Below are 25,876 nucleotides of genomic sequence, written 5' to 3' on the forward strand. Positions count from 1 at the left end.
ATGAATTAACTGCCTTCATGGATAGTATATTAACTTCTTTGGAACACGAGTTTTACGATAATGGCCTCTGTTTTTCACACCCTGAGTGCAGGCCAGACACTGTATCAGGAGTTTCGTGCACCTTGCCCCTTTCAGGAGAGCCTGCGTCCACGGTGCCAGACTCGTGGTCAGAGAGGGAGCGTGGCGTCGGAGGCCCAGTGGTCTGTAGCTGAGACCTGGTGTGCTACCAAAGGCTCCGTTTGCAGCAAGTGATTTACCCTAGGGGCCCCAGTGTCCTCATCTGTAAAATAGAAAACAACAGTAACAATATTGTGATAAGATCCTATGAGAAAATACAAGTAATGAGTCTATCGTGCCAGTGGGGAGTATGGGAGAGTCACTTTTAGTCCTGGGTCCTCGGCTTACTGAAGGCCCTCAAATTTAATATTTTAATACATCTAAACGATCACAGTGATACTTTGATAGGATCAAGAGGTAATCTTCAGGACATATTTCTAAGCTTATGTTCTACAAATTATTTTTATAAACCTATAAATGTTTATTGAATAACACAATTATGACAATACATTTGCTTTCTTTAGATATGTTTTAATTTAATTTATTCAAGGAAAACAGCTGAAATGTGCTACAGTTTTAATAACCATATTTTGTCATTTCTTCAAAGAAATTTCAAAGCCAGCATGTGGGAGGCTCTGCATCACTAGAGTCTCTGACAACATAGGGACTTTTTGCTTAAGAAAATGAATAATTTTTTTCTTCTCCACTTACGATTGTAATATATCACTTAGCTACTGTTATCCAGGAATTAAAATATATATATATATTCCAGCTATGCTGTTTTACAAAGTCTTTAAGCACTAAAACTTAAAAAAACATTGTTCGAAAGGGAAGTAGTTGTTAACTGTGTTAAACATTCCTTCTCCTCAGGGTGTAGACCCTGTAATCTCTTGTTAGTGACTCATAGGGTCATGGGTGTGGGCACTAACTACTGTAGGGTGATGTGCTCAAAGGCCGCAGTCCTTCCCTTTACACCACATTCAGAATCTTCACTTTTGAATATTTGGGTCCGCTTCTTCCTCTGAATGGATCCCAAGCCTGTCAGTTTTCCCTGCTGTTAACTTGCCTGCTTTAAGCATTGCTTTTTTTTTTTAAACTATTTTTATTAAATATATTGGAGTGACATTTGTTTTTTTGTTTGTTTGTTTTTCTTTTTTTTAAATTTTTTATTGTTATTCAATTACAGTTGTGTGCCTTTTCTCCCCATCCCTCCACCCCATCCCAGCCAAACTCCCCTCCCTCCCCCACCTCCACTCTCCCCCTAACTGGAACATAATAAATAGAAGAAAAAAGAAAACAAAATATAACCAGAGACATTGAAGTTAAGAACAATCTAACAATGGGCAGGGGGGAGTGGGGAGGGGACAGTGAGGAGAGGGGATTACAGGAACTACTTTAAGCATTGCTTTTGATAGGCATGGGCTGAGACACTAGATAGAAACTCCTGTTAGTAAATGGATTCTGAATGAGGAATTCAGTCTTTCCTGTTAGAGCCTATTCATTAATACGTGCAGCTTTTCATGTATAGACATTGTGACGTATCTGTCTGTCATTCAGAGGACTTATTTAAGCACAGATTGTTGGCTGTGTTCCAAATAGCTGAACTTCCTGCAAAAGTAACTTCCCTTTAAATTAGATATTGCTGAATTTGGAATATGATCATTTACCATAAATAATCATCTGTTTAAAGTCATACTCATCGTATCTCCAGAAAAACCTCAGGTTTCACAGAATTACCAATTAATAATACTTTGTTGTCTTTAGCAACATTTATAGTAACTTTGAGATTTGTGTTTTGGGGAGGCCAAGCAATAATGGATAAATATGATGTACACTCTCAAGTCTCACTTAGCCTTAAGTTTGAATTTTTTTGTGATGTTAGCAAGTAGGAAACTATATTTGTGCTTTTCCTCCTTTTGTTTTTTCTTCTCAGGGAGCTCCTGGTTCGAATTAGGTGTCAGTAACCTATAAACTGCACACCTTCTATGATTGACTCGGCTGTACATTTCCCTGTGGTTTTACACAGTGCTTAACTCATCTTTCACAGAGTAAGATTTTGGAGTATCCCACTTCTGCTAACAGATGTCTGCTCCACATATTTTTCTTTTCGTACCCATCTTCCTCTCGTTCTCCTGATCTTGGTTTGGAGAGTCTGTTCAGTTGTCAAAACTGAAAACCAAGCCATCTCTTACACATTTAAGTGGCACTGAACAGATAAAATCATTTCTCTTTTCTCTCTCCTTGTTATTTACAATATACATTTTACTTATTTTACATGAAAACACAGTTCCATTTTTAAACAATAATTTTTTGGTGGTTCTTAAGAAGTTAACAGCCCAGAATTATCATCAGGAAGTTGGGCAGTGGTGGAGTTACAATTCAGCTTCAGAGGATGCCAGAGCATGTGACTCAAAAGGGTACTTTGGCAATTTTCCCGACTTATCTGAAAATTTTGAAGCTTCTTTTTCTCCTCATTGGATAAGCTATTCTACCAATTTGTTGAACTGGCAAGTAAAATTCTTATATAATGTAATTTTGTAAACTTGGCCTTGTTCGTTTTTTAACAGCAGTATCTTGGTTCAGATACTATTTGCCAAACTGTGATTATTGTTGCCTAGATAATGAGAACTTGTCATTACTACTCAGTACTCCTTATGGATTCCCATTAAGCACCTCTCCTCTATGGAAGTGATACACCAAGGTAGCGGGAAAGGAATTCTCCTCCACTGGTGGTTCAAAGTTTTTCCAATGTAAAGTAGTAGAAGCTCTAGTCCCTTTCTTATTTAAAGAAATACTTAGCAGCTGCTTTTATGTTAATTTTTTCCCTTCCTAATTGCGGAAATCCTTACTTATTAAGCAATTCTTTGTGGGGTTTTTTTTCAGAGATAAATACTTAAAATAAAAATTTTCTGAATATTTGCTGTAGCTATAGCTATACAGGCAAAAGGAAATTAAGTTGAAATACTGAGACCTGCGTATTGTTATAGTTATCATTGTACTAACTGAAAAGTTAAATGAAGCCTAATTTTTTATTGAGACTATTTTCTAGAGCAGTTTTAGGTTCACGGAAAACTTGAGGGGGCAGTACAGAGATTTCCCATATACCCCGTGCATATAAATGGCCTCCTCCACTTCTAACCTCCCGCATCAGAGTGGTACATTTGTTATAATTGATGAACCTATATTGATATGTATCATAATCACCCAAACACCACTGAAAACTAAATTAATATTCCTTATCTGGAAGTTGAATATCCATTTTTGTTGCAGTATATCAACTCAGTAGTGTTAACATGATATGTAAAGCATTTTCATCCTTAGTTACTGAATTCACCTAATTTCATATCTTTGGGTTTGTATGTTCTGTCTGGTCCATTGGATAGAATCTGTTAGGAAAAATCGTGAAACACAACCAGAGGTACTATGCAATCAATTAAAATTTGTTCCTGCTTCAGATTGATTCAGAGAGAGAGACAGAGACTGACACTTGCTCTTATATTGGGAGTTGAGCGGCTTGTAACGCTAGAAACCCAAAACTCTACCGCCAGATTCATTCGGTTATTTAATGCACTACTTCATTGTGATTTACACTATTAATTTGGGAAGAAAACTTTAAAATTTAAAGAGATAAGATATAGCAGATGAATTGGCATTTGCACGGAATCTGAAGCAGTGATTTTAAACCTTGACTGCACATAAAAATTGCCTGGGGGCTTTGTAAATCCCAGTGCCCAGACTGCACCCTAAACCAGTTACACTGGAACAACTGGATGACGGGAGTATTTTTCAAAGTTTATTCTAATACGAAGCCAGGGTGGGGAATCTCTGTTTGAGAAAGCGATGTATGTCATTAGAAGCTTCATCTCGAGTATCGTTGAGACTTTATTTAGGATTTTCACGCTGTTTTAAGGCTTTTGGTGAGATAATTCAGTTTAGGAGCATAATTACTATTTACAGCTGTACTTGCAGAGTATGTATGATTCTCATAAAAAAGAAATGTACTATAGTTACCTTTTAAAAGCCTTCTTTCAAAATTTCTTATTAAAACGTTAATACCAATCTTCATTTTTTCATTGACTTAAATCACTGGAGCTATATAACTATAACTATGTTTAGTTATAAATCCCTTTTACAGCATTCTACCCTTTAGGACATTTTTTCTCGTAAGATGTACATTTTATTTATTGTATAACATCAGAGAGAAAGCAGCTTTTGCATTCCTAAAATGGATTCTTAATTTGGAATATTGGAGATGGCACCATGTTTTCTAGGCAGTCAGAGTGTTCAGTTAGCATCATTCTATGTGCAATAGATAGTGTTTTCTAGTTCTGTAAAGGATGTCTCTGTGGGATATGTGTGTCAGGAAATTTGGGAGAGCAAATTCTTACTGCTTCCAATGAGAGTATTTGATTACAAAAACACAGTATTTTTGACCTTCACCTGTTTGCCTCTCACTTATCTGAAAGACTGAGTCGCGCATTTGAACATGCTAGGGCTGCCATCTCACAACAGGGTACCATGGCAACTGTCGCCACTTCTTTTGCTGTCCTCAGGTCACACCAAAGGAAATAGAACTACCTTCATGTTCTGAGTCTGCCATAGAGGGCTGTCATAGAAGATGACGAGCCAAGTGATTCTGAAATAGTGCTTATTCCTAAAAGTACTTTTCTTAGATATATCCTTGAGTTACATACTGTATTTCAAAATGGTTTCTCCAACAATAGTTATCTATTTATTAATGTCTCACATCGATTAACCCTTAACTAAAGATAATTAAAAATCATACTTGTTCACTTTTTAAAATATGTAGAGTACAGTCATGTAAGTGAAGGTGTATGTTTTGTCATATTGGAACAGAACATTTAAGGTGAAACCAGGTTATTCTTTTTGATCACATTGTCTTGGTAGGAACAGATGGATCCTACTTCTTCAGGTCATCCTCCAAACAAAAAAAGAAAGGTAGCAAAAACTGACCTTTGTAGTGTGTGTGTTTTTATTAAGTAATTTTAATGCTGCAAAAACAAAAATAGAATATATTGCAATAATACTAGAATAATGTAATATAAGGCATATGGGTATTTTCATCTCAGTTTTAAGATGAATGTAAATGAAAAGATAATTACTTTTATAAGCATTATTAAACGAAAATTTATTGATGTTCTTAAGTAATTCTATGAGTTACCATTCTGAGTCTGTCTACATGCTTATTTTTGTCCTTGATTTGCTTTTATGTTTGGCAGAACTTTCAACTTCTGTTGTAGGAAAGGCTAAATGTTTCTATATTAACTGAAAGAAACATAATTATATTTCAAAAATTGGTTATTAGGAAAGCTAAAGAGTGTGTGAGTTTGTGTGGGCATGTGTGTAAAGTGAATTTTAGTCCTGGAGGGGGCTTGTGGGTTGATCTGGTTTAACCCTTTTATTCTACAGTGCTGGGGCCCAGAAGCCTCCTACTTAGTGGCAGAGCCAAGGCTAGTACCACGAATCCCCTGGTTCCCGCCTAGAGACTTTTGGTTTGTTCCGTGGTTTTATCATACCATTCTCCTTTAGAAGAAATAGGCAACTCTGAACTTACAAATAAGCAACTTGCTTGACTGGAAAGTAGCCAGTGCGAAAGATTGCCTCCACATATTTTATATTTTATTTTGGTTTTGCAGCATTTTACAAGAGAAAATTAAGGGATTATTTTCGCTTTTAAAATAGTTTGGTGCAGTTACTTTCTGCCTAACTGCCTGCTTTTTTCTAACAGCTCTATCTACAAGTCTGAGTGCACTTTTGTTTGTTCTGTAGACGTGTGAAAATTGTTAAAGTTTAATGGCAGCCTGTGTGATTGAATCATGCTTTGAATCTCCTCTAACACTCTCCATAGTTTGGATATTGTGAAAGGAGACGTTGCTTGCAGTGCCTATTATTTGAATAGTCTAACTCATATAATACAGTATCTGTGACAGTGTTTGTAATTCCGTTTTGTTCTCAGCATACTAAAAGATGAAGTTTACAAACAGTTTTTATCCTTTTTCCAAATAGTAGATCCCTGATTAATGAAACCGGTAGACAATATACCTTTTTCTTCTTCCCATTTTAATCTTGTTAACCTCTGGGATTGTGAAAATTTGTATTAGGTCAAATTTTCATGCACTTCATTTAAGCTTTCTGGTAGCTTTTTCAATTAATGTGAATAATGACTGTTTTCAGAGATATGACACAATGGTGACTTGTCAACTACTGTATTTTATGTGAGATAAATTAGTTAATAGTTGGCCACAGGACACTGACATGTGCACGTCAGCCTGTTGATGGGTAAATAATGTCTTTGTAAACTTCTCTTTCAGAACAAAGGAAGAACTATGCACGTGACAGCATCAGCAGTGTGTCGGACATTTCCCAATACCGTGTCGAAGTAAGACGCTTGGATGTTTGCTAAAATTTAGAATGAATCTTGAGGAGTTCATTTACTACCAGTGAAAACTGTGTTTTATTTCGTTTCTATGATGTATTCTGTATTGTTTCTCTTTTGTTTTATATTGCACATATGATTGGAATCATAGTGTTTTTGTCTTTTTCTGGCTGATTTATTCCACTGAGCATAATGCCCCAAGGTCTGTACATTTTGTCACAATGGGAGTATTTCATCTTTTTTTTTTATGGTGAACTAGTATTGGATTGTCTGTGTGTGTATGTATACACATATATACACACATACACACATAACCTCTCTCTGCATGTAGATATGTTACATCTTTATGCTTTCATCTGTCTAGAGACACAGGTTGTTTCCATATTTTTTGGCTATTGTAAGTAAGGCTTCAGTAAACAATGAGGTATATATATCTTTTTGAATTAGTATTTTCATATCTTCAGATAGATACCCAGAAGTAGAACAACTGGATCATATGGTAGTTCTATTCTTAATTTTTTGAGGAACCTCCACACTGTTTTACATAGTAGCTACACCAATTTATAATCCTACTGACAGTGTACGAGGGGGGAATTAATTTTTAAATTGCTCTTATTTTCACTTTTCTCCCTATCTCACGTTTGCTTCATTACGTGCTTTTAGTAGAGTGAAAAGTTTGACAGTGTTGCAGCCTGGAAGTGCTGTTGCTGCTCTCAATTACCTGTGTGACGTTTTCAAGACGCCATGTGGATACCTCCTACTGTACAGCATTCACATAGTGACAGTGAATTAAAATTGGGGGGTGATTGTAAGAGGATGTTATTTAAACAGTTTAGAATTTGTTTTTATGGCATGTTTATGTATATAGTTTAACATCACTCAGTATTAAACAGGCTTAGCTATTTTACGATCCAAGGCTTCATTTCCTATGTTCAACAAACCTGCCTGACTTTATTGCCTGGGTAAAATAACCATGAAGTTCTAGAGTAGCGTTTTCGTTCCTCACCTCTTTGCTAGTTGACTTAGATTAAGTTAACTTTGCTCTTCTAGAAAATGTGTACTAAGAGACTGTGTTTGTTACAAATATTTTTCTTTTTGCCAATCGTAAGCACTTGACTACCTTTGTTCTGGATCGGAAAGATGCTATGATAACCATTGATGATGGAATAAGGAAGCTGAAGTTGCTTGATGCCAAGGGCAAAGTGTGGACTCAAGATATGATTCTTCAAGTGGATGACAGAGCTGTGAGCCTCATTGATTTAGAATCAAAGGCAAGTTTGTAAAATTTATGCTATTTTACGTTTAAGGAAGGTCCACAAATATTATGTTTACAGATCGTTTGCAGATAGGTGAAAGTTCGATCAAATAAAATATTTTTGTCAATGATTTAAAAAGATACTTTATACACCCCAGTACATTTTTTTAAAAACTGCATAGGAAAACACACACACACACACACACACACACACTATGCCAACCACACCAAATGTATCTGCAGACTGAATTTGCCATGCAGGTTGCTTATTTGTGATTCCTGTTGGGAATTGAAAAAAGACAAAACAGATGTTCTTGCCTTTAAATCTCCTTCACATTAGTGTGAAAGATGAGGAAACATACAGATAACTATAGTGATTGTAAGAAAAGAGAGTAGAGAAAAGAGAAAATTAGAAAGCTCTGGTCACATGATTGGAGGAGGGTGTCAGGAAGATAGTGATCTTGAAGATTTATTCTGTTTTTGTTTAAGAAAAGAGGGAGAATAGGAGATATATATATGCATAAAGCACCAAAAAATTTTATTGAACTGTTTTGGTCTTATTTTAGAGAGGAATCCTAAAATGTGATTTTTTTTGCTAAATTCTCAATGATGGAGGTGATGAGACCATTTGTTTTCCAAAGCCAACTCCAAATGCACATATCACTATAATAGAATGAATTTGTGAAATAGAAGAATAGATATGAAATTTTATTGAAAATTTGTGAAATAGTATGCTTACTAAAATTTGGGGGAGTTAGATTTTAAAAGTTTGACATTACGGCCCCAAAATGGTAATTTCCGTAATCTCTTAGCTAGAAAATGGTTTATTCAGTCACTCTGGCCACATGTGTGAAGTATTAAATGAAATGCTTGCTTTCAATTGGAACATTTAGCAATATCATTTAGCTTTCTTGTATCCAGCAAAATATAATTCAGGAAAATGTTTTTTAGTTACATTTTATACAGTGAACTTAGGGCAAATCTTTAAAAAGCCTTTATCTTCAATATATATATAGCAGTCATTTAAATTAGTTTTTTAATTTTTAAACAAATCTTAAAGCAGTCTTACAAAATTATCATTTTAAAGCTTTATCAGTGAGAATAAAATGTAATTTGGGAAACCTATTTTTCTTTAACATTCTCTTCTTTTGTTTATACGTATATTCTTAAACATTTTTTTAATTCTCACCTGAGGATATGTTTTATTGATTTTTAGAGAGGAAGAGACAGAGAAATAGAGAGAGAGAGAGAGAGCAAGAGAGAACGGAGCATCAAATGGCCGCCTCCCACACAAAGCCCGAACCCACAGCTCCTGGGTGCAGGGGAGGGTGCTCTAACCAACTGAGCCACCCGCTGGGGCTATGCTTACGTTCTTTAATAGGGATTTTTTACTTTGAGAAATGTCGATGTCGCAAACTTCACATTCTTATTTTAATTTATTCTCATAAACTATGAAAAATTTTCAAGAAAATCTTCATAAAAGGTTTAAGCCCACTCACAAGTTGTGTAAAGCCATTACTATAAGGATAAGTACCTTACATATCTCATTACGCACAGAATTGTAATTGTGAGCAGAACACTCATTAGTTTTAAGAAGTACTGTAATTATTTAATCTGTTGGTATTTTATTTGCATGATTCTTTATAGGTTACAGAGTATTCACTTCTATACCACCAAATATTAATACCTTAATTTTGGATAGTGTATTTCTCATAGAGATCCTTCTGACCCTGTTGTTTTACATTCTTGGCCAGATTCTATCTGTGTAGTGAATTTTTGCATTTGAGAGATTGACTGAAATAGAAAATGTACAAATGATATATTGTTCTTAGCCTAACATTTGGATGTACGTATATATGTATATATGCATATTTGTATTTATGACTGTTGAGTGTTCAAGTTAAAAAAAAATCTGGCATTTCATAGCCAGATGGAAAGACTACCATGTGGGACGGTGGATAATTTGGAAGGAGCCCTCAGTTTACTTTTTTTGCTGTTAAAGACATCATCTCTACCTTATAATCTGAGGAAATCAGTAACGCTAAATTCAGTGTTTATTAAGAACATAATTACATTTCCCTACTAAATTTCTCCATTTTTATTGCTCTTTCTCCCACCCACCATCTAGCCCAGCCTTGTACCTACTCATCCTCCATATTTATAAGTATTTACTAATATTCCTTGTCAATAAGATTTGTGCACTTTAAAAATTATTTGTACAATGCCTAGAGCTCTTTGTGGAATGGATTTTATATATGCAATAAAAACTAAGGCAAATTATATTTTTAACTTTATAGAATGAACTGGAGAATTTTCCTTTAAATACAATCCAGCACTGCCAAGCTGTGATGCACTCCTGTAGCTATGATTCCATTCTGGCCCTGGTGTGCAAAGAGCCAACTCAGAACAAGCCAGATCTGCATCTTTTCCAGTGTGATGAGATTAAGGTAAAAGAATAGTGAACTTTCTGTCCCTTTAAGCAGATGTCCTGGCAGCTTTGGAATTATTTACTTCGGTCATATGGCTAGTAGGTACTAGATTTTTAGTTTCTCACAGTTTTGTAAGGAAAACAAATCCTTTAGTATCTTACTTAGGATTTCCAGGCCACATAAATAAAGAGGAGATAGAGTGGTATTAAAAAAATAAGATTCATTCTATTTATTTTAAAAAGTGTAGCTAATATATTAAATTATTCATTGAATGATTTGGACATATAATTAAAAATTGATTCTACAGAAATCATGTTTCATGGGCAATAAATAATCACACAATATTATTTTATTTTACACCAATCACAAAGCATGGATTATTGCAATAAAGCACTTAGATATTTTCCAGGATATTGATTTAAAGTTCACCATTTTGATTATGTGACTTGCATAATTGCTCAAGATTTGTAATACCTAAGTGAGAATGTGAAAATAGTTGAGCATAGTTACGAGTAATAACATGCTATATCCTGAAGATTCGTATTTCAAAGTGCACTATAAGTACTACTCTGTAGCTGTATACGTTTACTCATTGGGGCTGTATTTCCTGTGAGACTTAATTTTTTCTAGCCCCATTGAAAATATAAAGTGAGGTATGATATGCTTTCTTTTATATGGATCACCTTGCAATGTCACTTTTGCGTCTTAAAGTTTCTTTACAATGGGACTTTTACAATGTACCTGCCTATATTTGCAGTGAAATTTTTCTTAGAATAGACCCCTATAGGAAGTTCAGGGTTTCTGATACCTTCAGTTTTAATCTCCCACATAAGAGAAAGCCTTTGGCCTGATGTTTGCTGAGCCTTCCTGAAAATGAAAGTAGGATGTTCTTAGGTGACCACGCTGGAGTGGGCGCATTGACACTCCCATCTAACCAGCAGTGTGACCTTGACCACGCCGTCACAGGAGTGTTCCTTAGTTTACTGAGTTATAAAGGAAGGAGAACGGATTAGATAATCTGTAAGTGTCCTTTCAGCTCTAAAATTTTATGATTACCTGTGCTTTGGTAAAAGAATATAAAATAGATATATGAAAAATATACATAATTACAGAAAATAAGCAGGAACAAAAATAGGCAATGAATACATCCCAGCAAGAATCTGTTATACAATAATAATCATTGGCTATAAAGAAACTTCACAACCAAACAAAATAAACCTCTTTGCTGCTAATCTCACATTGGTTCCCAAGAAAACTGAATCAGGTTTTCTTGTTGGAAGAGTTGCTTGTTTGGAGAATGTTAATTTTTACCTGAACTGACAAAATAAAATGTTTAACCAAAAGGGTACAACCTAGTATTGAGGTTCATTCCGTGATTATAGTGGCTTTGTCCTACACTGAGAGTAACTGCTGGGACCACGGGATTTCTTTCCACGGTGGGGCCGGAGGGATAGGTGCCCAGGGGATCCTGAGGATGAGAAAGGGGAGGAACTCCACTCAACGCACGTGTGCTTCTAACTCCTTCATTTCTTCTCAGGAAGTGATATTTACATTGTTACATTTTCAGTATATGATTATACTTTTACACTTGCAAATCCTTTTTCTATTTGCCTTTATGCAAGAATAGCTATAAACTAAAGAAAGGAATCTAGGTTAAACAATATTTCAAAATTCCTTCAGTTTTTAAATCTTGTCAGTATAAAGTGCAACATCAAAAAAAGGAAGAGTATGTTCTGAAAGCAGATTAGAAAGAACACTGTTCTTTTGCATCAAGGCACTCATTGATTCAGAGGGAACATGATCCCTTTTTCTGTTTTAACCTACATATCAAGAGAAGAAAATCTATAACCTCTGTGCTAACTTGTCGTTCATCGCAGGCAAACTTGATTACTGAAGATATTGAAAGTGCAATCAGCGACAGTAAGGGAGGGAAGCAGAAGAGGAGGCCTGAGGCCCTGAGGTAAAAGAAATTAAGGGGTAGAGTTGATTGGTTTTTAAGTCTTCTTTTTCCTCTAAAGATTTATAAAAATTACTTTCAATGAAGACACGGTTTACAGATTACAACCTGTGATCTCAACTCATTTGCCCTCCCAGGTTCATCGGTGTGTGTGCATGCTGTTTCTCTCCATGTCTCTGGTCTTTCCCCGACGTGGCTTCTGCCACCTGCTTGGTCATAGTCATGAAAGATGAGCGGCGTTTCAAGGGAGGGTGGCCTAAGGAATACAGATGGATATTAGAACTGCAGTTGGCTCATGTGAGCCAATCACAGGAGCCGAGAAAAAGGCTGAAGCTAGGTTTCAGCGGAATTTAAAGTTTTCGTTTTTCTCATGTATAATAAGGAATACTTAGAAAATCCTTTCTGTTTTACTCCTTGACGAAGTTCTTCTTAAGGTTGGAGGACTAAGACCATAAACTGTGAGAATTGATGTTATAGAAATGGGGATGGTAAAAATTCAACTTGTTCTCATCGTTTTTAGGATGATTTCCAAAGCAGATCCTGGTATTCCACCTCCACCCAGAGCTCCTGCCCCTGTCCCCCCTGGGACTGTTACCCAGGTGGATGTTAGAAGTCGGGTGGCAGCCTGGTCTGCATGGGCAGCTGACCAAGGGGACTGTGAGTATTTCTAGGAACTGATCCTTAACGAACTTTTACTTATGGTTGCGACATAGTTCTTGCTTTCAAATTCTGATGCTAATTTCTGAGCTGCAGCTAGAGGTTAGTTTTAAAAATTTAAATCTTAGGTAAAGGAAAGTTAAGCTTGAACACTGTAAGATTATCTTATATGAGAGTTCAGACCAATCATTTAATAGATAGGGTGTTAGGATTAGAGTCTTTTTCCTAAAAAATGTAATCAGAGGTGGAGAGTTTGACTTAACTAACAATTAAATGGACGGTAATAGAATATATACTGAACAAGAGACTACGAGAGTTTTGTAAATTTGAGATTGTACTTCCAAATTCTTTCCATTGTTATTATCTCACCACCGTTTTCCTTTGGACAAGTTAGCTGTGGTTGTGTGTGAGGACGGCAGGGCAGTGGCAAAGGGGTAAAAGGCGTCCTGCATCGGGACACCCTTGTCAAAGGGGCCCTTGGTGTGTGTTGTCATTTTAACTTGGCAGTCTTTGTAAAAACAAATAATCATAAACATAGAATTTAGTGTAGCTTTTTATATATTTTATCGAATCTGAAATTTTTATAACTGGAAAATGCCTTAAAATATGCTTGTCCAGTCTCTTCACTTTAAGGGTGAATAAATTGTGATCCAGCACTTTTGAATTTGAGGAGGACTAGAGCCTCACTCTTTTGCCTCCTAGTGCAATGAAACTTCCTTAATCACTTATCCTCTGTAGGATAAAGCATCATTCATAGAGGATATCTGTCAGTATAGATGAGTAGAACTTGATTGCCAAAATGAGTGGCATTGGACTGTACTTTGTGTACTTGATTGCCCAAGTGAGTGGCATTGGACTGTACTTTGTGTCTGGTGAGTCAAAAGTTGGGCTCTGGAGCAAGACTGGGATCTACCTGTGTGACCTTGGACAGTTTTATCTGCCAGTGCTCTAGCGTCACTTTTGGAAAATATAATGGGGATAATAAATAACTCATGGGTTGCTATGAATCGAAAACAATTAATATCTATAATAGTATCTAGTACAATATAGTAAGCATAATTTGTGGTGGTTCTCTTTTTTTATCAAATGGTGATAATTTTACTTTCTGAAATTGTTTCATTTTATTTATATTTCTTATACCCTTAAAGTTATTTTCAGAGATTAACTCATAAGTTCAGCTACCAAACAGATGAAAGAAAGAAATTTTTGAAACATCCATTTTTTAAAAATTAAAGTAACAGAATTATTCATTATTTTAACTTTATAACAGGTTCTGTGTTTAGGGATTATATAAATTTCTATTAATCCATTTTGTCTGTAAAATTTTGTATATAAAAAAAATTTTATGGCTCCCTGGGCTCATTAGATTTTGTCTAAATTACTCTGTGCAACCTCATCTATATATGAGAAGGTTTTCAGAAGTAATTTACTACTAGGCCAAACAGAATACAATACTTATCCTGTGAGGTTCTGTGTGGATCCAGGCCAATTTTTAGTTGGAAAGATCCCCAGAAGAAGTGTCTTTCTGGCCCCTCCGAAGGTTTGGCTGAGTCAGGCTGGACAACTCCTTTGAATCCTTGCGGCAGCTCCAGCCTGATGCCCGGAAGTCAGCTCTGTGGAACAGCGGCAGTGGCAGTGGCAGTGGCAGTGGGGCACACTGACAAAACCCGAGAGATACCGCATCTGCCCCTTACCTCAGCCTCCCGTCTCAGCTCACCTCACCTATCTGGGCTTCCTAATAGCTGTGTTTCAGGTTCAGCTTGCTGTCGGTAGTGTGTACTGTAGCCAGATAGTAGCTACCTACGGTTAAAACAGCAGTTAACTTGCAAGATTTTATATGTATAAATTCTAATTATCTTAAAATACTTAATAGCTACTCATTAAGTTTCGTTAAGATTTAGGGATTTTTTCTATTTTTTTTTTGACAAGTATTCCATTTATGGGAAGTTAGGCCTGAAAGAAACAGCAATGCGGAATGTTTACTATTTTCCGCAGTTCTCTATATCAAACATAATGAGTCGTGATGATATATTAAGAACTGTATTTCCGTTAGTAATGATACATTTTTCCTGTTCCATCCATACAGTGTTTTTTAGTTCCTCTACTGTGACATACATGCACAAGTTTCTGTGTTCAGTAGTAGTTTGAACTTCCTCATACGACCCAGGAAGGAGTTCATGATAATGATCTCATGATTAACATCATGCTTTAGCCAAGTGAGCTGACTTAACATCTTGAATGCTTTTAAGACATTTATTCTGCCCTGGCTGGTGTAGCTCAGTGGGTTTAGTGCAGGCCTGTGAACCAAAGAGTCACCAGTTCAATTCCCATTCAGGGCACATGCCTGGGTTGTGAGCCAGGTTCCCAATAGGGGGCGCCTGAGAGGCAAGCACACATTGATGTTTTTCTCCTTCCCTTCCCCATCTCTAAAAATAAATAAATAAAAATTTAAAAAAGACATTTATTCTTTAATTTACAAGTTTCTGCAGATGTTTATACTTTTAAAGAATATGATTTAAAATTAACGAGCCTAGCATTGTGGGTTTTAAGTTTAATGACAACTAGAATTTTAAGAAACATTTTACTATCAAAATCCCCAAAGTGTACTGTAATCACAGTGTTGGAATATATAAAAATTAGAAGCTCTGTTGCATTAGAATTATTTGGCCACTATTTATGAAGTAGGTGCTTAAATGTGGGTTTGTATTTCTTGGTTAGGAATTAGAGGGTGCTCAGTTAGGGTTGGTTTCATAGGCAGCTGACATAGGGAAGAGGGAATCTAGAGGGGAAATTACAGGTTAAAAGAAACATAAAGGTTGAAAGCAAGTACTGCTCAAATGCTTCTGTTAGTCACGGCAAGGATGGACGTCACAGATGAGAGCAGAGTTTTGATTTTTTGATTTCGTATCCAAGGGAGGTGTTCCCTCTTGCAAGTGGTCTCTTTTCTAGTCGGTTGCTAGCCATTGTTTAATTATCTATATTGGCATTACTTGAGCAACAGGTTGAAAGAGTTTCGATTCTTCTTTCTCTAGTTGAGAAACTAAGGCAGTACCATGGGCAGGAAGAAACGCCCGAGATGATGGCAGCCCGAATTGACAGGGATGTGGTGAGTGCGGCATGCATCTTTAGATCGTTGGCTTTATTTTAAACGAGGAAAAAATATTTACAAGGAAAATGAAGTTCATTAAATAAAGATGTTTCCTGGAAACTGTATTTTCTCTTTTTAGTGGTAGTTATGCCCTTTGAATTATTTTTCTTCTTGATTATTTTTGCCTTTATGGCAATATTTTAACTAGTAGACTTTATGCAGATCTTTAATGAATGATAAATAGGAGAATTAATATAGTCACTAGTTTACAAAGGAATTCAAATGGAATTATAGGATTTAAAGATTTTTCGTTTTTGTTCATAATTTTAAGTTCATAATTGAAGTGTTTTTAATGTGTCTTACTGGAATTTATTGAAAATATTTGATAATGCCTGAAAGATAAAAGGAGTTAAGTGGTACTTTTAAAGTACCACTTTATATGTAAATTTTAATTTGTTACAAAGGATAAGGCTACATTTATTTTTATTTTTTCATAGTAATTTACTTGCAAGAAAGGCAGTGCCCTGTGATGTAATCACAAAATATGATGTCAGTATAACTACTTTTTATGCTATAATCATACTCAGTTGGAAACAAAAACTTAAGAATTTGAAGTTTGGAGTTTAATTTTTATATCACATTATTTATTGTACTTAAAAGTTCATTTAATCCCACTTTCTAGTTTTTAATTAGAAGACTGTAAAGTTTCACACATACTAGAGAAAGTCAACTAAGACTTACAGTATACAAGATAATCAAAACCGATCTGATGACCCCTGAAAGCATAGTTCATCAGTAATTTTATTTTACCATGTAGAAAATCTTAATGCCCATTATTGTAGATCATCTATGTCTTTATTAGGTTATCACAGCATTTTATGTATCTTTGATCCTATGACATAATATTGTTGGTGTTTCACTGGGACATTTATTAGAAAAACAAAAATGCTCAGTGCTTTATTAACAAAATGTTTCTTAGAATTATTTTTCCTTAACTTTATGTGGAGAACACTATGAGAAAATCAGAGTAATTGAAAATAACTAATGATCTGAATAGATATTGTTGAATCTTTTCTTTGTGGTATTGAAAAGAGAGCAAAATTAAACTAAACAAAAATGTAAATGTCAGACTTTGGCCATAGGTGTATTTAGTTCAATTCTCAGGATTGGTGATAAACTTGAAATTTGCATGTAGGAAGTGTTTCTTTTTCTTTAATTTTTTAACTTTCTGATTTTCTCTTTACTGATTGTATATAGCCAAGGCAAAATATTGTTGTGTTTTATATTTAATTATATAATTTCTAATTTCAGCAAATCTTAAACCACATTTTGGATGACATTGAATTTTTTATCACAAAACTGCAAAAAGCAGCTGAAGCATTTTCTGAGCTTTCTAAAAGGAAGAAAATTAAGAAAGGTAAAAGGAAAGGACCAGGAGGTAAGTTGGATGATTTTTGCTTCTATAGTCCAATCAGAACTCCAGTGGTAGGCCATTTCTGCCCTTGTGACCTGCTCAGCAAAACTCCATGGACAGTGAACCAAGGGTCCATTTATTATATTTTTTTCCATTACCATTTAATCCCCTTTCACCTAACAGCCCCTCCCCGCCTCTCCCCACCCCTGCAATCACCACACTGTTGTCCAAGTTTCCTTTTATAGTTTTGGGACAGCTATAGTTTTAGGGAGAGACTAAGATTCACCCAGGGAATAGTCCACTTTGGGTTCTGAGTTGGCTACAGTAAAGAAGGACACTAGGATTCTTGACCTAAATTAAAGAGACTCTGGGATTCAGGTAGTGGCTACATGTTTGGAGTTAATGTCTGGTAAAGAAAGTCATAGTTCTATTCTTGTCATATTTGGATTTATTTTATTGTAAATATTGAACCTCATTGTTTTGTTAATAAAAGGATTGACATTTTGTTGAAATGTCAATGGATTTGAATTTTTTTATCATAATACTCCAAAAGTATATTCAAGTCATGTACAAATAATTTTTGAGTGTGCTGTAGTTCAGCTATTTAAAAATGGCACCAAATTGTATACAATTATTATTATGGAACAAAATGCTATACACTGAAATATATTAAAAAGTAGCAAATAAACATCCCTTTCATTTCCCATGACTTCCAGATGTTTCTCTAGCTTATATCTACATCATAAGCATGTGAGCTGTAGACTTGTCTTGCAGATGTGTATATCTGGAGGTACCTTACCTTTCTATATTCTGAAATTAAGTATTATTGCTACTGGTGTGAGGCAGTATTATGTCTCACACCACTTAGTGCTCCTGTATTTTAAGATTTTATTTATTTATTTTTAGAGAGCAGGTAAGGGAGGGAGAAAGAGAGGGAGAGAAACATTAATGTATGGTTGCCTCTCACATGCCCACTACTGGGTACCTGGTCCACAACCCAGGCATGTGCCCTGACTAGGAATTGAACAAGCGACCTTTTGCTTTGCAATCTGGTGTTCAGTCTACTGAGCCACACCAGCCAGGGCTGCTCCTGTATTCTTTATGAAGGATATGCTATCCTCTTGGTTACTGGGATTCAACACCGCAGATTCTTCTGTGACTCTATTCTCTAGTTTGTAGCCAACATTGACTTTATTTTTTCAAAGTCTCTTTTATCTACTTTTTTCCCTTTTCATTTTCATAGCCAGAATGTGCTTCAAACTAGCATCAGTGTTTTTACCTAGCTTTCTAAGCAGTTATCAAGCTGCCAGTCTTACTCTGTGAAGATAGTTGTCTTAGGACAGTCACTTTCTTCTTCTGCTGAAAAGCATGTTAACTCCATGTTCTCTTGCTTAAGTCCACTCTTTACTCACCCTGGCAGTCAAGGTCATCCACAGTCTAACCTTGATCTACTTTTCTATTCTCATGTTTCTTCATGTTTCTTTGTTTTAATGTTATAATTTCATGTACATGCAATTTCCTTTTCTCAAATTTTGCTTTTAATGTTTTTCTTATCAAATTGCTCTGGAAGAAAACTTTCCAGTCTCATTTTGAAAGCTACTTTCCCCATGAAACTTCTTTTAGGTATACAGTTCTCTATCTCCCAACCAGACACAGTTTCTTTTTAACAGCACTTGGTACATTCATGTCTTCTCTTAGATTTTAAGGGCCTTAAGAGTAGGGCTTGTAACTTACACATTTTTATAGTGTTCATAATAATAAGCACAATGACTGACATTTAAAAGGGCTACAGTATAAAGTTCCAGCCAAGATGGAAGTATAGGCAGAAACACTTTGCTTCCTCGCACAACCAAAAGAAGGTCAACAAGCAATTTAACAACAAAGAACAATCACAACTGCCAGAAAAACATTTGCATGGAAGTCCAACAACCAAGGAGTTAAAAAAAACATTCATCCAGATGGTAGGAGGGGCAGAGATGAGCAGCCGGTCAGAGAGGATACACGGCAAGGCGGTGGCTGGTAGACTGTGCAAGGAATCCCGCATTTGCGTGCAGACAAACCCAGGGAACAGCAGGGAAGAGAGACAGAATATGACGCCCAGGGTTTCAGCATGGAAAATTAAAGACTCCCAGGCTGTAAAAAAATCTGTGGGGATTGCAGCAGCGGAAGGAACTCCCAGCCTCACAAGAGAGTTCACTGTAGAGACCCACAGGGTCCTAGAACGCACAGAAACCCACCCATCTTGTAATCAGCACCAGAAGGGCCCAATTTGCTTAAGGGTATCGGGGGAAGTGACTCAAAGCCAGTCTGCAGTGGAGCAAGTGGCATTGTTCCCTTTCTGACCCCTCCCCCACATACAGCATCACAAGGCAGCAAAGATGGTCCCTTCCCCACCCAGAGAATACCAATACCTAAGGCTCTGCCCCTTACTATGTAACGGTGCTCTGGGACAAAGAAACATGGCCCAAATGAAAGAACAGATCAAAACTCCAGAAAAAGAACTAAGCAACAAGGAGATAGACAACCGGCCTGATGCAGAGTTCAAAACACTGGTAATCAGGATGCTCACAGAATTGATTGAGCTCAGTCACAAAATGAAGGAAGAAATGAAGGCTGTGCAAAGTGAAATAAAGGAAAATGTACAGGGAATCAACAGTGAAGGGAAGGAAACCAGGACTCAAATCAATGATTTGGAACAAAAGGAAGAAATAAACATCTAACTGGAACAGAATGAAGAAACAAGAATGCAAAAAAATGAGGAGAGGCTTAGGAACCTGTGGGACAACTTTAAGTGTTCCAACATCCGAATTATAGGAGTGCCAGGAGAAGAGGAAGAGGAAGATATTGAAAACTTATTTGAAAACTTAATACAGGAGAACTTCCCCAATCTGGCAAAGGAAATAGACTTCTAGGAAGTCCAGGAAACTCAGAGTCCCAAATAAGTGGGACCCAAGGAAGCACATACCAAGGCACATCAGAATTACATTACCCAAGATTAAAGATAAGGAGAGAATCTTAAAAGCAGCAAGAGAAAAGGAGACAGTTACCTACAGAGGAGTTCCCATAAGACTGTCAGCTGATTTCTCAAAAGAAACCTTGCATGCAAGAAGGGGCTGGAAAGAAGTATTCCAAGTCATGAAAGGCAGGGACCTGCATCCAAGATTACTCTATCCAGCAAAGTTATCATTTAGAATGGAAGGGCAGATAAAGTGCTTCCTAGATAAAGTCAAGTTAAAGGAGTTCATCATCACCAAGCTCTTATTATATGAAATGTTAAAAGGACTTGTCTAAGAAATAGAAGATCAGAACTTATGAACAATAAAATGACAACAAACACAACTATCAACATCTGTACCTAAAAAACCAAAAACAAATACTAAACAAACAACTAGAACAGGAAGAGAGTCACAGAAATGGAAATCACATGGAGAGTTATCAGTGGGGAGGGGTGGGGGAGAATGGGCAGAAAAGGTACAGGGAATAAGAAGCAGAATAGGTAGGCACAAAATTTACAGGGGGAGGTTAAGAATAGAATAGGCATTGGAGAAGCCAAAGAATTTATATGCACAACCCATGGACGTGAATTTGGGGAGAAGGGATGCTGCAGGGGGGAGGGGAGTACAGGGTGGAGGGTGATAAAGCAGAGGATAAAAATTGGGACAACTGTAATAGCGTAATCAATAAAATATTCTTTAAAAAAGGACTGCAATATAAATTTATGGAATCTAATGAATTGGTGGTGCCTAAAGGCAGAGGAATGCATTTCCAATGTCGGATCATCTTAATTTGTTACAGTCAGACTATGAGATGTGATAGAGTAAGTAGTAGCATGGTACCTGGTGTGATCACCAAACTTTACAGACATAAGTATGTTCTTACTGTATTTTTTTCATTTTATGTATTTTTTGGCAATTTGCTCTCACCTACCCTTCCTCCTACTTATTTCTTTAGAGGGTGTTTTAACTCTGCGGGCAAAACCTCCACCCCCTGATGAATTTGTTGACTGTTTTCAAAAGTTTAAACATGGATTTAACCTTTTGGTAAGTGCAATTTATGTATAACTTAAAGAAACAAATGAAAGAGATCAAAATCAAGCCAGGGTGTTGCTGATTAAAATGAGATAAATTGTTTCATAGATGTTTTTGTATATATGTTTTTATTTGCCTTTAATCAGAAGATTATAAAACATGGATATCTAAGAGACATGATTTAAAAAAATGACTCCTTTTTTTTAAGCTAAATTTTCCTAATCTGGACTCACCCATGCTTAATTAATATACTAATAAGTGAATCTAGGAGTAAAGAACTCTTCATCTGAGTCTGTGCTGGACGTTCTTGAATGTCTGTCTTTTGCTCAATTATGTCATAGTAATATGTTTGTCTGTTTTCTTAATGGTACAGGCCAAACTGAAGTCTCATATTCAGAATCCTAGTGCTGCAGATCTGGTTCATTTTTTATTTACTCCATTAAACATGGTAAGATTTTCTTAATTTAAGAAAGTAATCATTATTAGTATGTTTTTCAGCCCCAAGAGTCTGTTTAGATCACCTAGACAGTTTTTCTTTATTACCTTACCATCTGTGTAAACACTGAGAATGTGAAATTTGAGAGTTTAAAACAGCTTTGGAAATCATGTATTTTAAACACCTTACTTTATAGCTGAGAACACTTATGTCCCTGACAGAGCTAGGGAAATGAAAAGAACGAAAGATATATTGGATACTAGTGTTTCAGTAGATTCTAGTATAAACGTCTTGAGTGATATAGACATTTTCCTCTTTCTCACAAAGTAGGCTAGGCATCCAGAATGAATGGCTTTCCTCCATGATGTTGTTCCGAGACCCAGATTCTTTTCTCTGAGGTCTTCTTTTATCACCTGAGCTGTCTCTGCTTCAGTCGCTGTTCATTTGTTTATTTATTCAGCAAATACTAATTGACAGCCTGCTGTGTGCTTGGCATTATTAGTAGCTCATCAGGAACCAAACCGACATAAATTCTTACCCTCTCAGAACTTGTATTTTAGTTTACTATTAAACTTGTGTTTTAGTTTACTGTTAGAACTTGTATTTAGTTTACTATTTGTCTAGTAAACTATATAAATTTATAACTAACACAGTTCATGAAAAATAAATGCTATGTGAAAAAAATACAGCAGGGAAGGTGACCAGGGGGTGTTTTGTGTGTGTGTGTGTGTGTGTGTGTGTGTGACAGTCTTTGAATAGGGTTGGTGAAGGGAGCAACTCACTGAAAAGGTGTCATTTGGGCCAACAAAGTGAGGAATGAGTCATGTGGATTTCTGAAGAAAGAGAGTTCCAGGCAGAACAGCGACTGCAAATGCTCTGAAATGATAACATGTAAGTCGTGTTCTTGGAATAAATAGGTATTGTGACTTGAACAGAGTAAGGGAGATCTCAGTTAGAAGGAGATGACGTCAACAAATTAGTAGGCGGACATACTTTGTTGGTCCTTATAGGTGATTGTGAAACCTTTGACACTTTTGGAGGGGTTTCAACAAAAATGGATCATTCTGGCTGCAATATTTAGAAATTTGGGGGAAGAAGGGACTGAGGTGGATATTAAAACAATCCAGATGAGAGATTATGGGTTTTGGACCAAGTAATATTGGAGGTGATGAGAAGAAGTCAGATTGTGGTTATAAATCATAGAAGCAACACGATCTGGCGGGAGGTTGGATGTGCTGCACGAGAGCCAAGGATGTCACAAAGGTTTTTGGCCTAAGACTGGAAGGATGGACTGATTATTAACTGAGAGAGTGAAACCCGGGTAAAATAGGTTTTTGGAGGAAGATACGGAATTCCGTTTTAGTCATGTGCAGATTAAGATATATCCAGATGGAAAAACTTGAAGACGTAGTTGAATATTTGAATTTGGAGTTCAGTGGAAAAATCGGGTCTGCAGATACAAATCTGAGGATCTCTACATTGCATAGGAGGCGTTAAAGCCACGAAGTTGGATGATGTCACCAAGGGAGTGATTATAGATAAAGAAAAAGAATAAGGACTGATTAAGCCTCAGGCTGTTTCAGTGTGAGGAGAATGGGAAGGACCAGCAAAGAATACTGAGAAGCAACTCAAGTTTATTTTGGAAGCAACCTAAGTGCTCATCAGTACATGAGTGGATCAGAAAGCTGTGGTACATTTACACAATGGAATACTATGCAGCAGAATGAAAGGGAGTTGCTCCTACCCTTTGTGACAGCATGGATGGAACTGGAGAGCATTATGCTAAGTGAAATAAGCCAGTATGTGAAAGACAAATACCATGTGATCTCACCTAAAATTGGAACATAGTCAACAAAACAAACAAGCAAGCAAAATACAACCAGAGACATTGAAATAAAGAACACACTGACAGTAACCAGAGGGGAGTGGGGGAGGGGAATAATAGGGGAAAGGTCATCAAGGAACATCTATAAAGGACACATGGACAAAGCCTAAGGGGGTAGGTTTCAGGGTGGGAGGAGGGGATGAGGGGGCAGGGGGACGTGGTGGTGTGAAAATGGAGACAACTATACTTGAACAACAAAATAAATAAGTAAGTAAGTAAATAAATAAAAGAAACAAAATACAAGTTTATTGTGGTGTTCTAGAAGCCAAATGAAGAAAAATGTTTCCAAGAGGAAGAATTGAGCTGTTAGGTTAGCTATCTAGGGCAGAAGCTTATCTCCGTGTCCTTGTAATAGCCATGCAAAGGCAAATAAAGACAGCTTTGTCTTTTTTATTTTATTTTATTTTATTTTATTTTTTTTATTTTATTTTATTGCAGTCTTTTTTTTATTGTTCAAGTACAGTTGTCTCCATTGCCACCCCACCCCATCCATCCCCACCTCCCACCCTTGACCCTACCCCACTTTTGCTTTGTCCATGAGACAGTTTTGTCTTTAAAGAGGTAACTCTGGACTTCAACAGATAATTTCTGCCATTATCCAGTTGGCCTGAGCTTCCTCATAGCACTAAACTCTAAACTTCCACACCTGACGCTAAAGGAATACAGTTTCCCTGTGGGTGGCTATGTATGCGTCGAATTGCGGAGCCTTCTACCTCTGGAAGGAAGAAGAGGGGAGTGGACACTAGGGGACGGTTAGCAGTCTTTGGCCTGCACACCATGTTCTTGGTACAGTGATGTGCACATCACACAATATTCTCCCCAGAAACCTTCCTTCTGTACATGTATATTTTTGTATAAGGTACAACTTTTGAAGCTAACAAAATGGTTTATTGGGAACAATTCCCTTTGTGAAGGAGCTGTAATGTCATCCTATGAAAAGTAATACCTCTTGTGTCATAGGCCAAGATCCAAGATACACATCTTAATTTTCTAGAATTTTAATATCCAGGTATGCCTTTCCTTCTACATTGAATGAAGGGGGCACAGTCATGTCCTTCCCTTCCCATCTTACATGCCTATATTTAGAAACAGTATAGTAGTGGTTTTCTAAACTGACATTATGCGCAACCACCTTGTCCTGCAGGAGAGCTGGGAGAATGAGCTGGAGTGATGTTTGAGGGTGCACGAAGGAAAGTGCTGAAGTTTGGGGAAGCATGAAACAGAGAGCAGATAAGCGATTGTCGACCTTACGTGCAGACAGATCCAAAAGAGCCTGGGCTACAAATCACCTTTTCTATTGATATAGGTCATTTCCCTTTTTGTGGGCAGGACAGATGAGAAAGAAGTGGAAAGAAGGTAGAATTTTCTTTTAAAAACTTCCAGGAGGACAAAGTTTCCTACTTTGGGGGCTAAGGCAGGAATGTGTGGAGTGACCGTGAGTGATTCACCCCATGAGTGAAAGAGCAAATGATTACTTTATAGAATGACAGTAGCAATAATGATGGTTGCTAGTATTGCTCTGTGTGTTACTGCTGGGATTTTTTTAAAGAGTAGGAATAGTAACTGTGAAGCAGATATATTTTGCTATTTTTGATTTAGAGCATATGAAGATTATTGTCATTGAGTTCTTCAATCTTTATCAAAAATGGAGCAAATTCAGCATTTCTCATAGCTTTTACTTGCATATCAGAGAAAGTGGGGAAAAGAGAGGGTCCAAGTAATAAAAAGGAATAAATCTCATTCTTCTTTCACCAAGGATAACTAGACAAGCCTGAAGTAGAATATGAAATGAATATTGCTTTACAAACATAGGAAAGTAAGTAGCATTATTAGCATGATATCAGAACTGAGCAACAAGAGATTAAAAGATGAAAGTCCAAGATGACGTCAGTGATTTATGAATGCTTCCATATGTTGCTGCTGTGCATAGAACATCAGATTTCTGTTGTCTAGTTATTGTTGAATAATTCTTGTGGTGTAACTTTTTAACAATTAAATCAAGGCCATTCGTATACAAAGAAACTGATACTAGCTCATTAACAAAATTTATCTTCTTTATTCTTTAACATATTTGAGTATTAGGGAGTATTGTTCATAAAGCCGGTTTTGCCACCTCCTCTCCCTCACTTCACACCATCACAGATGATAAGTAGATACCTAGTCATTCCATAGAGTAGAAGTATAGAATAAGGGACTGATTTCCATAACATACAAAATTTAGTCTTTCTGATGAGGCCGTATATCTAAAATCATTGGTTTATTTATTTTCCCTC

At 36.5% G+C, this 25,876-nt stretch overlaps 1 protein-coding gene across 9 annotated transcripts in view; it reads left to right on the plus strand.

The window, feature by feature from the left end:
• EPS8 (EGFR pathway substrate 8, signaling adaptor) overlaps nt 1-25,876 on the plus strand; it is a 164,183-nt gene that overhangs the window by 101,414 nt on the left and 36,893 nt on the right. For all 9 annotated transcript variants that reach the window (XM_053921770.2, XM_024575550.3, XM_045184060.2 and 6 more), the window contains 9 exons: nt 6,390-6,457; nt 7,564-7,725; nt 10,007-10,156; nt 12,016-12,098; nt 12,616-12,752; nt 15,785-15,858; nt 17,152-17,278; nt 21,206-21,294; nt 21,656-21,730. In XM_053921770.2, the coding sequence (XP_053777745.1) occupies nt 6,390-6,457; nt 7,564-7,725; nt 10,007-10,156; nt 12,016-12,098; nt 12,616-12,752; nt 15,785-15,858; nt 17,152-17,278; nt 21,206-21,294; nt 21,656-21,730 (965 nt within the window). The remainder of the gene's footprint in view (nt 1-6,389; nt 6,458-7,563; nt 7,726-10,006; nt 10,157-12,015; nt 12,099-12,615; nt 12,753-15,784; nt 15,859-17,151; nt 17,279-21,205; nt 21,295-21,655; nt 21,731-25,876) is intronic.

This window comes from Desmodus rotundus, chromosome 3, assembly GCF_022682495.2.
Source record: "Desmodus rotundus isolate HL8 chromosome 3, HLdesRot8A.1, whole genome shotgun sequence".
In the NCBI taxonomy this organism is placed as follows: Eukaryota; Metazoa; Chordata; class Mammalia; order Chiroptera; family Phyllostomidae; genus Desmodus; species Desmodus rotundus.